The sequence below is a fragment of the Colletes latitarsis genome, chromosome 10 (genome assembly GCF_051014445.1).
Source record: "Colletes latitarsis isolate SP2378_abdomen chromosome 10, iyColLati1, whole genome shotgun sequence".
NCBI classification, from domain to species: domain Eukaryota; kingdom Metazoa; phylum Arthropoda; class Insecta; order Hymenoptera; family Colletidae; genus Colletes; species Colletes latitarsis.
The window spans coordinates 21,550,696-21,564,411 of record NC_135143.1 but is presented as its reverse complement, the minus strand read 5'-3'; the positions used below and the strand labels follow the sequence as shown (position 1 = coordinate 21,564,411).

Sequence of the window (13,716 nt, the reverse complement as noted above, 5' to 3'; positions counted from 1 at the left end):
TCATATAATTACAGATCTATACAAAGGGTTTCAAAAGGTATGGTCATTTAGACTAAAAAAAATTAGAATGTTTATATGAGATTACTATAAAATGTTTCATTGTAAGTGATTTAATAAAATACCAGTGAAATAATTATTATAAATCGGTCGTGTTTTCTATTATAGCAGACATTATACGTATTAAAATTACGTGGAATATTTTTTAACAGTAGTATCGATACAGTTAAATGAAAGGGATAAAAAGAATACAGAAACACATTTCGATGATACAGAACCTATACAAAATGCTAAAGACAACATAACATATTCTATACCACATGATAATAAAAAACATTCTGTGAAGATAAAGACTGAGAATAGTGTAAGCAAAGTTATGGAAAACTTGGCACTCGATGAAAAATCTCATAAAATTGGTTGTGCATGGAACAAATAAAATTGTTAATTCATTGTTTGTTCATTCAATAAAAAGATGACTTATAATAACACAACCACATGACTTACGAAAGAATCTCATTGGTTCGTTACACAAGAACGTATTGTAGGCAGTGTAACCAGATCTGGCATAATTGAGTGCATCGACGTTGACATTAGTAACGACGAACTTCCTTAGCGTCTAACGGAGTGGTGGGGATAGCAGGCATATACTACCGTACGAGCCACGTATACGTGAGCTCGGCACTTCTCGTACAACTTCGGGAAATTGATAAAGACCGCGAGTGTGAGCCTTTCCTTCTTGCTATTGTACAGCTGAAATATGACCTCGCGATAATCTGCATACGATTCCAAGTCCCGACTGCCCCAGCATTTTTATTTTCCGACCTATGTAAAATTTTTTTTAGCTGAAATACACGTTTTAAGACCCCCCGATCATATTGTGACTATTAAAAAAAAAGAAATTTTTTTTCCTTTGCCTATTTACGCACGTACATACGTATGCTATTAACATGATTGCGTCTAAACGGCTGAATGAATTTCAATGAAACTTTACATTTAAGTTTTATGTTCTCGTTTCAAGTGATAAGTTTCCGGATAATGATGATTATACGTCTTGTAGTTTTTTAATTATTCCGATACATATACATTATTTGTAAAAATTTGTTTCTAATTGTCGAAGCGACTTCCTCAGAACTAATTAAAATAATTAAATAGGAACAACTCGAAAAATATATTGTGTTTTGGATTCTACAAATATGTTATATTTTTTAAAAAAGGTTTCGTAGTGCTTATTATTTTCAAAAACAGGTCTTTTTAACAATTCTTGGTAAAATTAGATAGGCCAAGCGTCGGTAGTTTTATTGTTGAGACGTTGTATGGTGTGTGTGGATATTTTGTTTACAGGTTAAATTGTAAATACAAAATAATTATATGTATATGTACAATTATTATCACATTTCATTAGAAACTTAGATTCAACTCTTGTGTCTTGACATAACGTTGAGCATATTATTATACAGTAGAGTATCAACGTTCATAGCCCAAATGAAATCAATGTGCGTAAACCATTTGTACGGAATCAAAAATTTCTGAGCGTTCGGTAGCATCTTGTACAATTTTTCTAAATCCTATAAGAATCACGTAAAATTGTTTTTAAAATAAAATTACTATAATTCTTGGCAATGTACTTTTTCAAAGAAATGTACAAACCATCACGTTGACCATTTCATCATTGCTACCATAGTATAAATAAACAGGCATTTTGATATTAGCAATGTTATACTTAGGAGGATTTCTGCTGCCATACTTTCTCATATTACCCAGGAAGCCATAATTGTACTGTTCAAAGTTCCCTGCAAAAGAAAGCATAATTAACAGGTAATTCGAGTTTACCGAATTTCATATATTATTTCTACATGGAAGCACCCCTACAGATATTGTTGTATCATTATAATCAATACGAGAATTCGTTAGTTACTAACCAGAGTTCTGCAACTGTGCATAGTGTACGAATTGCCTGGTAGATGCACCAGCAGGATCATATTGTCCAATCTCAGGTAGAAGAGTCTGTAAATTAAGATTTTTAGATCAAAGTGAAGGGTATTGAAATGCCAATATAAAATAAATATGATGATTACATTGTTCAATTCCTTTTCGTTACGTCCACCAAAGAGGGTCATTATATTTGTGCACATTGGTTGTGTAGGAGTATTATCACTGCATATAATTTTAGACACCTTCCGTATAAAGGGACCCGATGGCTTGAACTCGTACTTACCTATCATATTCATCAGTGCCTATAAACGAATTAAAATATTTATAGAAAAACGCTTTAAGAACAACAAATAGTTAATGTGTTTATCATTATAAACAATGGCGATGTTTCGGTCATAAATATTTTTAAAAACTAAATGGTGGCAATTGCAATAATAGTACCCGTATGAACATTCTTTTGATTTCGTATCAGAAGACAGTGGATATTGAATTTTACTTTTATATTGTTGGCATATGGAGACAATAAGCGGATGAAAGGGTGTGTCGTCTTGGACATAAAAACCGCCGGTGCTAAATTGAATGCTGCCGTAAGTTTCTGTTGATACTCTGGTCGTTCGCTCGCCATAACAAAGAAGGAAGTGCTTCCCTGACTATGACCCACGTATAAAATTTTCTCCCGTTTGGTTTCCTTCAAGATATAATCGATCATCGCTGGAATATCGAATACTCCTATCTCGTGCCAACTGCATAAGCGATATTTTATATTAACCAGAGAACCCAAGAGCAATAGCTTTCAAGTTCAACTTTGTACTCGAAGATAAAAACAGTATAAAAAAAATAAAACAGTTTATTCTTCGAAAATCCAGGCATACCTGAACATCCAGAAGTTTTTATCTTTAGTAGAATATTTCACGTGCTTCCGAGAGTACCTGTTGCCGCGCACGTTGCCCAACCATACATCGTATCCCTGATCAGCTAATATGTAGCCTGAAATTTCCAGAATGTTGCTAGTAGTCTTTTTTTATTAGACAATTAACCCATTAGGGACGTATAACTTTTGACTGCAAGAAATTTTATTTTTCTTCGTCATACCTAAACCCTTTTCAGGACACGCTATCACCCACGTGGCTGAGCAATCCATAAGTCCATGGACTAGCAGTACAGGGGGCTTATTATTGGATTTGGGACTTTTCTTGGATCCTTCAATCCTGTGCATATTCAAGATGTATCCATCCTCGGTAACGACCTCATAAGTTTCGGCTATGTATCCAAACTTTTGCACTCGTTGCGACTAAGCAATAAAAAAAGACACGAAAAAAAAGTTATGTATCAATCGAGTACTTTGGCACTAACATTTAAAAATGTTCAAAAAGTGGAGTTAATCGCTTTAGCTGGCAAATGACTCAAATAAAGATTACCTTTCTGCTCGGTAAAGTTTACTTACGGGGGTTGGTAAGTTGCGATTAGGGTGGTCCAGGTCATCGAATATAAAGACGCTATCGTTGTAGGACTCATGTTCGTACTCTGTAAAAGGTAACCCAAGTATCATCGGCACAGTGCAACCAAATACGAAAAGTAGTCTCAGCATTGTTATGCGATGATATGGCTTCCGTAATACATAATCGATTTCATAGCGCCAGCTGTATATAAAGTGTTGCTTATCTAAACATAATTTTGTATAAGAAAACACCAGACCAATCGGCGAATTCCTAAGTGAACGCGTTATCCCCCTATTGATAATTACAGAGATACGGTTATTGTCTTTACAAGAAAGATTCATTTAAAAAATTAAGCTTATCTGCATTACTGTTGGGACAAAAGAATTAATTTTATCAACTGTCGGACGATATGAGTGAATGTGAATACGTGTTGTAGATAACACGTAGTATTTTTTTTCCGGTGATTATCAAACATCAATGTTTATTATTTCAGGAAAAAATTGCAATAAACAGATATTGACAATTATGAAGTGGAATTGCAGATCTGAATCAAACCGATTTTTTATCAAAATCTGCCAGATGCTTGATGAAAGGTCTGCGCTTTGTTTGAAAAAAAAATTTGAAATCGTTCTGGAAAAATTATTTTCGGTTGTGGGGGTCAGTTACAATAATTTTTGGTGAATAGACATACCCCTGCGCATTTTCGAGAAAAAAATTCAGTACAGGCGGGGCTTTAAATGTTAATAACTTTTTAACGAAGTCTCCATCAACAGATTGGTGTTCTTGATTTTCGTCTTATTTTGGCCTCTAGAATTGCCCTTTAAAATTTTTCCCAGGTGTGACCGAACACCCTGTATAGATAGAAGAGATCTTTTCTTAATCTAAGATGTAGATAGTGAGGAAGCCTAATGTAAAAGTTATCGTGCTATGGTAAAAATTATGAACTCTAATAACACTGGTCAATAAATTGTAAATAATAGTTTGTATTCTTCGCAATTAAGTTGTCTATAAAATAAGAATTCTGTAATCTCGTATAATAAATTACCATCGGTTGAAAATTGTAAATATGGGACATTGAGGTGTATAAAATAGCAAAACGAGCAGTTTATTCTTGGCAAAAAGTTTGCTATAATCCACTGAGTGAAAGCATTGCGCGCTTCTATGCACGCAGCAAGCGGTTCGGTCGCTCTTTTAAGACGTCGTCAATATTACATCATGTCGAATGTCGTACAACAGAGGGAAAGTTCAGCGATTCGTGCACAAGCGTTTCGTTCGACGAGTAATCAACGTGGACACATTTTAGACTTAATTTATTTCATCCAAGTGTTTTTTATTATCAACTAATTAAGTATCCAATATGAGTTATTGACTGTGTTCTCTTCATGATTTATAAAAATGTGAAATAACTCTATAACATTGTCAAACAAGATTCTCTAATAAGTACAAGCTAAAAAGCTTAAGTCTACATCGATTTGGCAATTAATATCAACGATACAAAAATTGAGATAGAAGTCTACCTTACGCAATTATTCACGTAAAAGAAATTTTGCGCAACCGTTTCAGGGTTAATTATTTCCATGATCCGAATGATGTCTAAGTCTGAGACTATCACGAACGAAGATTACACAAATGGTAAATTGGTTGCCGTGAGTTGCCAAGCGGAAAATGTATTGCATAAATGAACAGTCTTTGGTCGTAATCGTGAATTGGAGAAAGAGCCTCTAGGCGAGTTTCCTGTGACTCGAACATCGGTTTCACTGTATAGCAGGTGCAAAAGAAACGGTTAGAAGAGGGAATATTTGAATTAAAAAAGAAGAACCAACGACCCGCGAAGAAAAGAAAGAAAGTTGAAAAGGATAAAGAAGAAGGAGGTGAGGAATGAAACAGGTCTCGCTAAAGATTAAACGCAACGAAAATTCGGTAAAAAGATGCAGTTCGTATCGATGAAACGTTTGATCTTCCTCATACTCCTCGCCTCTTCGAGCATAGAAACCAAACGTTCTGGTATGTAAAGACGACGCTTTGTTCGATATTTGACAGATTATCTATAATCAATTTTTTTACATTGAATTTCGTCTTTCATCTTCTAGCAAAACTTCTGACGATAAAGAACAGAGTAATAATGCTACGTAGAAGAGGCCCTGGACGCGACGATTTCAAACCTAAAATATGCTTTGGTATTAAACTTATACCAAATATAGTTATATTTTTTAATAATCTCGTCAACAATATTGAACGTTTTAGATCACGTTGGTTGTTTTGCTGATCCACCACCTTATTTGACACTGAAACGGCCACCGGAGCATCCTAGCGTGATCCAAACTAGATTCTTATTGTACACTTCTGACAAAAGGGAATCTCCCGAGAATCTCCGATACGACGAGGATTTCAAGACCATTTTGCAATCGCAATTCGATGCAAAGAAGCCACTGAAGATCGTGATACATGGTTACAAGGGTAGTGGAAGTGACGTTGGGTCGATTCTTCTGGTACAGGGTCTACTGGATTTGGTAATTTGTTTGGAACGAATTAAAAGTGGCACTAACTATCGGGAAGATATTAGTCATAGAGAGGAAAGTAAGATCAATTGAGCTGCTCACTTGCCTAAATGTTATAAAACTTCCTCCAGGAAGACGTAAACGTCTTGGTACTCGACTGGACAAGAGGCGCCGCGACAACGTATTCAGCAGCAGTGGCAAATACCGAATTAGTAGGTCGACAATTAGGCTTGGTCCTTCTGGATATAATAAATCTGGGCGTTCTCCCTGAAAAGATTCACATAATTGGCTTCAGTCTCGGTGCCCACGTTGCTGGTTGCGCATCCGAGATCTTAAAGAAAAGGAATCTACTTCTGGGCCGCATAACAGGCCTGGATCCTGCGTCTCCGTTCTTCAGGAACCACTTGCTTAGGGAGAAATCCAGGAAACTGGATGCCACTGATGCTCAGCTTGTGGATGTGATTCATACGGATGGATCTGAGGATTTTGCGGATGGTTTCGGACTTTTGAAACCGCTTGGTCATATTGATTTCTTCCCTAACGGTGGTAGAGAACAACCTGGTTGCACCGATGTGAAGAACTCTGTTGTTGTTAGTCACTTGAAGGGTACAATTCTTTATTCCGATTGCAAATTTAATATTTCATTTGTTTTTACAATAGCTATAATAATGTTTATGATGCTTTAGAGGATATGCTAACTAAGGAGATCGCGTGCAGTCATCTGAGAGCCTGGAAGCTCTTCCTGGAGAGTGTTCGTATGGATAATCGGTCTTGTAAATTCACTGCCTGGCCTTGTCCTCAAGGGAGAACTTCTTACGCCAATGGAATGTGTTTCCCCATGGAATCTGCACTTTGGACTCAAGAAATGGGTTACAGGGCTAATCGCGGTTCCTTAGGGATTTATTACTTACCAACGAGAGAAGAAGAACCATTTTGCGGTATAGCCAACAGAAATAATATTAAAATTGACTATATTAAATTAAAATTTCTTTTTTTCATCTTATATACTAATTCTTTATTAGGACAGCCTCTTAGAGCATCGGTGATCGTCTCCAAAGAAACTACAAAAACATCAGGAATATTGTTCTTAAAGATAGTAGAACGCGATTTAACGATGACCTTCAAACTCCGATGCACGTAAATCATTTTTTTATACCAAATATTGCATTTAGAATTGTGGGTGATCGAATACATATTAGTAGTACAAAAACATTTGTTCAAGATTAATGAACCGGAGGAACGAATGGATGACTTTCTACGATATCGCAGCAAAGGAATCATTGCTTGATAATCAGTCGATGATAAAAGCACAGATTTGGTACCAGACTCTCGTGAACGAAGCAGATGAAACCACTAATAAATATTCTAACTCAGACACATTGTATATAAGCAAACTAGCTATTGAAGATAGAAAAGGCAACAGGCATGTAAACGTACAATTCTCTGAAATCGATACGATGAACGCGTAGAATTTTAATTTATTTTCTTATTTAAACATTCTATAGATGGGAATACTGTACTCCATATACTGCTGTGAATTACAAGGAAAGATCGGTGGTTCTACAACGAGGATAATGCACGGTTTTATAGAGTAATTGTATAAACATGTATAAACATGTTACAATAGATTTTCTATCACTCTTATCATGTCGTGGATATAAAGTAAATAAAAAGACAAAAAAAAGAGTATAATATGATAGGCCAAGGGTGATAACCTGGCGGCTCACGAGCAGTTCGTAGCTCATAGAAAACCTGCCCCCACTATACCGACTCTGTATAGTTGGGAGTATTGGGACGAAAGCCCATTCAGTTTGGCCAGATTTGGCATAATTGAGTGCATCGACGACGACACTAGTAACGACGAACTTTCTTAGCGTCTAACGGAGTGGTATAAATTAGTTATTATTTATTGAGGTCGATTGTAGATCGAGAGCGCCACATAGTCCATCGGTGAAGGTGCCACCTTGATTGATTAGTACATCTTGCGACACGTGAGAGAGGAGATGTATTGAAATACAGTTTAGTATAAAAAAAGGTCATCTCGTACAAACTATTTCTTACCCTGTTCCACTCTTGTCATGTACCTCATCGACATTATTACTTATTATTATTATTATTATTATTCCTTATTATTTGATACTATGTGAAAAAAATTGTCAAGAAATGAAGTGAAATTACTTGATATTCTGATATTAAATGCACTGCATGTAATGTATCCCTTTAATTCCTTCTGGATTTTCATGAGACAGATTGAATCTTATTCAAAAATCTAAGGCTTTCGCCCAATGTATTTTTTCGGCCCATTTTTATGGGGTCTCGAAACCCCATTACCATTTTCGTGTCATTCGCAACGTTACCAACAGATTCAGAAATGAATTTTAATCCCTTCCATAGTCAACTCACATGTATTTACGCAAACACTACAGCTGTTTGCCTATCAATAATAATTTAGTGAATAGTTTCTCAACTGACCGCCATCCATGAGAAGAGGACGCTAAAATCACCTTTGAATTTTCAGGTCGGTATGGCAGTCAGATTGGGCCACGAAAGACCATAAGGTGAAAGGGTGAAAGGTCTACTCGTATACCTCGTCTGTGATGAAAGGTCTACTCGTATACTTCGTCTGTGTTTTCATCTTATGGACTTTCGCGGCCGAATCTGACTGCTATACCGACCTGAAAATTCGGAGCTGATTTTAGCGACCTCTTCTCACGGATGGCGGTCAGTTGAGAAACTATTCACTGAATTAGTATTGATGGGCCAACAGCTGTAGTGTGTTAAAAATTCGTTTTTGATTTTTAGTAATTTTGTTTGACGCCCTATAGAAACGTTGTCTAATGCTTTTTTGTAGGTACCCATGAGTTTTACTTTAGAAAAAAGTTTCATTGAAATATATTCACTATTGTAGGAGTTATGGTCATTTGAATATTGGACCATTTTTACGTGGTTTTTCTCACTTTACCGGGTTAAGGAACAACTTTTCTAACATTCTTAAAATTTCTACATATTCTTTACCAAAATATGCGTTGTTTGCATTTTGAAACTTTAAAATCCTCCAATCCGTTCAAGATTTATGTTTTAAACATACGCATGAAATTTCGGGGAAACATTTCTGGCCACACATTATATTTTCTCATCGTTCGCAACTCTAAATCTCAGAAGCACAGCACGTCATTTTGTAAACATTATGCAATCCGAAATACTCGTTTAAAATTTTTCGTCTGTATTTAATCAAACACGTTCGTACGAGCTATAAACACCGCGCTAGAAAACGAAAACAATTTTCTCGTCAAATTCAACGGGATCGCAAGTTAGTGTACAAAGAGTAAATCCGTTACAAAATAAATAAAACGTTTTACTACATTTACGTATGTTGGCGAACGTATAAACACAAAAACAAGGCGTTCGACGACGGAAAATTATTCGTTCAGGATGGGTGATGTAACCAAAGCGAGAAATAAAATTAACGCTCGAATTATTATCATACTGTTTTCGCGAACATTCTTTCGACTAAAAATATTGTACGCCGAGTGTTCTTTCAAACCCGTTTGATTTACCACGAAAATGTGGCGCCAGTCATAATTCGGAGATCATCCTCGCCTTGCCAAAAATAAGAATTCGCTCGTACGAAACCGCGGCAAGAAGATAAACAGTCAGTTAAATGTCTAAGTATTGTAACCAGCATCTTTCGTTCTGTACAGAGTATTTCAAAACATATACCACGACTATCGTAGCAAAATTTTCCTTGATCGATTTCCTCAAGATCAACTTTTGGATTGCAACTCCAATCATTTTCTTAGAAATCGATGTTGAAATTCTAGTAATTCTTCGATGATTCTTCGAGTGGTCGAAACGTCGCGTCGGTTTATTTATCAGACTAATTCCTCATTTTTAAACAAAAGTAAACTATGTTCACTCGCTAAAAAAACAATCCATTACAGTTACACGAACACCCAGATCAGTATCTATTCTACTTTAGATCGGCTTAACCGAATTATCCAAATTTTGTACCCTCTCCGCGAACCACCCTGTACATATTCTGTCTTTCGATCGCGGGGGTGGCTTACGCAACATTATCGTGCAAACTGGAGGGTACACGTAATACATAATCTCGTTAGGAATCTCCATGAGGGTTACTGTCTGTCGTAAACCACGGTTAAATCGCTCGAGCACGTAGTATAAGATGTTCCATAAAAGTATTTTTACCGCAGAGGATGAGTTATAGTGGTTAAGAAATGGATCGATGTCGGGGGATGATGTTCTTTCGTGCAATCCTTCTGTAGTTCATGCACAAACTTTCTCAATTCGATGACCTTTATTTTAGTTTAAAATATGCTGTCTATTTTAACTGCATTCAAATATACATATGTATAATAATGTAAAATATTAAAAAATAACATATATATGTATAAGTGACAAGATACAATATAATTAAGGGTGGTATTAATATTCACTTTTCCGATTTTAATTAGAATTCTCAACATTTGTTGTATGAATTTCCGTTTTAGAAGTGTTCTTTTGAAGGGGGTTGCTATCTATAATTACATTGAATCATTCAACTACATGTCTGTGTTACAAAGATCGATTTTCATTCATTCTTCTAATTTCGCACAGAAACTTCGACTTTCTTGCCACGAACTTAAATCCTCGCAGCATGTAGATTTTCCACAAAAGTATTTTCATCTCTAACGCTAGAATACAGTAGTTGAGTAATGAAAATCCTGTACGAATACCTTTTGCGTCCTAATTTCTTAACGAGATTAGACAAATGTCCTTGTCTACGAAGATTTCTATCCACGTTTGGGATCACATTACAAACGGTATTTTTAAAAATTATAAAAATCCGCATCTGTATTTTTATTACTTCCAACCATTCAATCAACGTTTTTTTATTCTAAATAATTCAGTAATTAGGTATCTTTACAACCAATCCAACAGGACTCTGTTTCAGAATCAAAATTTATTAATAAAACTCAGCAGATGCATAGTTCCATGCATGCAGATTTAAATGAAAAATAAACAGCTGTTCAACCCGGCACGAAGCACGTTAATTGCCTCGTCCTTAATATCGATTAATCGTTTTCCCTGGATACCGATATAAAGCCTATTAATCACGTGAAATAACAACTGCTATTACACGATGACAGGCGGAAACAAATTTCATGTGTTCTTGATCCCCCTTCGCCGTCGGTGCAGGAAGTACCACCTTGTGAGCGTGTTAAAAAAAAAGGAAAGAAGATGAATTAAAGATCCAATTTTACTAAATTTCTGCAGAATTTGCGTATCAAACGAGCCGTGACCGGTCGCACATGTCGCTATAATTTTAACAACGCGTGCCCTAAGGGCGTTGTGCCCCATTCAAGGGGTGGATCGGGGCGGAAAAGCCGCAGGGTTGCTCGTGACTGCACAGCGGACCGGATGCGATTCTTTTCGTTTCACCAGGGAATTGCCTACGAGACCGTGCGTACAATTCGTTGCGCTACTGTTGCTCGACGATCGTTGTTGAAAACAAACGCAACTATTAAATTCAATAATTCTATTCAAAGGTGGACACATCGTATCGAAATATATTAACAAAATACCTGATACGTAAAATTTCAACTCGACGGAGGACTTGTCGATGTACAACGGAGACGAGCAAACAAGTTTTATGTAAATGGAAATTACGAACGATGCATTTAAGTGTCCTAATAATAATATTTGCTAAACGAATTTGAATCCTGCACTCGTCTATTTCATTTGACGGACATCCGCTATTAAACCCATCGATGGACGAGTGTCTCTCACTGTCTTACCACTCGCGCAGGCAACAAGAAGATGCTCCTTGGGTCCATTGTTCGAGAAGAGGCACCAGAAATCTCCAGGACGGCCTCTTCTGCGAGCGATTGGCCCATTGTTCCTGGCACGTGCGTCCTCGCATCTGCGTCGTCCCAGGAAGCTCTTTTTTCCACGGATGTACACCGGTTGTCATCGATCTCCCGTTGTTCGTAAATCAAGCAGGCCCTGGCGATTCGTTCGAGACAGTGGAACGACGTCTTCGAGGACTAGGAAGAGGACCAAGCATCTGCCACTTCGTCTCAACACGTGTCTCCTGAAGACGCTTGTTACGAGAGGCATGCATTTGGCAGAGCAACGATTCCATATTCTAGCACCCATAAATCAAATGGAGACAGTGCTACGTATTTATGAAACATGGATTGTACATTGCATCGTGATTCGGTAGGGGTAAATATCGATTCGTGGGATCTTCGAAGTTTTAAGAGCATCAACAATTCATAGACGTTTGAAAAATGTAGGGATTGCGTGGAAGCTTTTTGTTCGTATATAATAAAACTGAATTATTGTTAATCTCTTTATTTGTCGAGAGAATCGTCTTCGATAATTGTTAAGGTCTGTATTGTTCCTCTTCGTGCTGTTTCCCCTTGGTGGATTTTTCGGAGAGACCGAAAGAGCCGTCGAATAATCCAATAGAATGTGGGAGATTTCAATGCTTCTATTAAGGTGGACCAGTTACGACAGTCGCATATGGAGAATTCAGCGACAAATGTCTCCGGGTGATTCGAATGGAAAAGCGTAGAACCATCGACAGACAAAAGCGACAGCTGTCCGGTTCGCGAATCGATCTGTTCAATGGTTTAAGATCAGAAACGAGGGATTAAATGTGGGAATCGGAATAGGGAAAATGTGGAAATCGTGATTTCGGGATAAGCGTGGTGTATTGTTGCCTGACCCAGTGTGAAACGTATTCTGTTAGAACTGCTGGTGACCATCGTATACGCATAACATTACGGAACGAGATAAAATTTTCCATACGATCTCCAGAACATGTACGAACTGGAGAAAATTAATATATACGTATAAGTGTATTAATAATTATTCCTCGATTCACAATTAAAAATAACGAAATTCTGCTGCAAAGCAATTCTATTCTTATTATAAGTAACAGTATGTTTATAGCTTAGAATATTTATGCACGATTATTCTTTATATTTATAATTATCTCGAAGTATCCAATATTACGTAACATTCATGTAACTGATTTTAAGAACAAAATTAAATTATTCATAACAGAAGGGATAGAAATTTTATATATTTTCTTCTACATATTATTAGAGATATCTAGAAATCAGAAAAGAAATTTGTATTTACACCTACGGTCTACAGAATAATGTAAATAAATTTATAAATCCTTCCCCTAAAATTTTGAAAAGAATAGTACGAAATTCAGGTCGATCTAATTTTTCATCCAGGGATTTGAAGCACGTTCGATGAGCCTAAAGAATTAGCTCTGCAATTTTGAAATGGAGTCCAACGGATCGTTCGATAAAATAAGTAATTTCGCGTAGACTATCCGATGACAAAAGAGATCTTCCCTCCGGGGCCGATTCAAGAAACTCGACCGTCGAAATCAAAGAAACTCCTGCGTCACGGTTCGAAAGGAGCAGCTGTCGAAATCACGGGCCGATCTTCCATAGAAGAAACCAAGCCAGAGATTAAAGGGGAGGATCCAGAGAAGGGAAAACCACCCTGGCGCGCGAGCGTGTTTCGTCGACACCCTTCACGAAAAATGTGCACGTGCTGTGTGGGGTAGTCCCCCGTAACCAGGGATCTCCAACCACTCGATGTTCACGAGGAACTTTGAAATTAATTCAGGGCGCCCTGATCAGGCAATTACGAGTATAAACTTCGATAAATTACGAACCCTATGGAGCCCCAGTTTTCGTTCCCGATATAATTCTCTATGTGTCGTGAAAAGGATGCCTGCAATATTTTTTCATCGAATAACGCAAATTTCGTTTTCAGGAGGTTGGAGATCGCTGACTGGGGGGGTGGCAGCTTTCGAAGGACTA

General features: G+C 37.0%; 2 protein-coding genes across 2 annotated transcripts; one reads left to right on the top strand and one right to left on the bottom strand.

Annotated features, from left to right (window-relative positions):
* Nucleotides 1–1,281: 1,281 nt before the first annotated feature.
* On the bottom strand, nt 1,282–3,495 carry LOC143347104 (lipase 3). The gene is made up of 8 exons (XM_076776013.1): nt 3,374–3,495; nt 3,022–3,220; nt 2,802–2,916; nt 2,426–2,672; nt 2,073–2,231; nt 1,917–2,001; nt 1,645–1,787; nt 1,282–1,562 (listed from the first exon to the last, which is right to left on the bottom strand). Exons 1-8 carry the CDS (start codon nt 3,476–3,478, stop codon nt 1,410–1,412), a joined length of 1,206 nt encoding a protein of 401 aa, XP_076632128.1. The 5' UTR covers nt 3,479–3,495; the 3' UTR covers nt 1,282–1,409.
* A 989-nt stretch (nt 3,496–4,484) lies between these two features.
* LOC143347098 (pancreatic triacylglycerol lipase) lies at nt 4,485–7,465 on the top strand. The gene is made up of 8 exons (XM_076776006.1): nt 4,485–5,372; nt 5,459–5,545; nt 5,613–5,878; nt 5,998–6,472; nt 6,553–6,804; nt 6,889–7,003; nt 7,089–7,289; nt 7,372–7,465. The coding sequence occupies exons 1-8, from the start codon at nt 5,297–5,299 to the stop codon at nt 7,439–7,441; spliced, it is 1,542 nt and encodes a 513-aa protein (XP_076632121.1). The 5' UTR covers nt 4,485–5,296; the 3' UTR covers nt 7,442–7,465.
* The last annotated feature ends 6,251 nt before the right edge of the window (nt 7,466–13,716 follow it).

Bases quoted from the DNA above. Each gene is read 5' to 3' on its own strand.
- LOC143347104 (XM_076776013.1), bottom strand. From the start codon at position 3,478: ATGATACTTGGGTTACCTTTTACAGAGTACGAACATGAGTCCTACAAC. The intron at 2,917-3,021 runs GTATGACGAAGA...TGGAAATTTCAG, and splicing joins GTGTCCTGAAAAGGGTTTAG to GCTACATATTAGCTGATCAG. The intron at 2,673-2,801 runs GTATGCCTGGAT...TCGCTTATGCAG, and splicing joins AAAAACTTCTGGATGTTCAG to TTGGCACGAGATAGGAGTAT.
- LOC143347098 (XM_076776006.1), top strand. From the start codon at position 5,297: ATGCAGTTCGTATCGATGAAACGTTTGATCTTCCTCATACTCCTCGCC. The intron at 5,373-5,458 runs GTATGTAAAGAC...TTCATCTTCTAG, and splicing joins CATAGAAACCAAACGTTCTG to CAAAACTTCTGACGATAAAG. The intron at 7,290-7,371 runs GCATGTAAACGT...AACATTCTATAG, and splicing joins GAAGATAGAAAAGGCAACAG to ATGGGAATACTGTACTCCAT.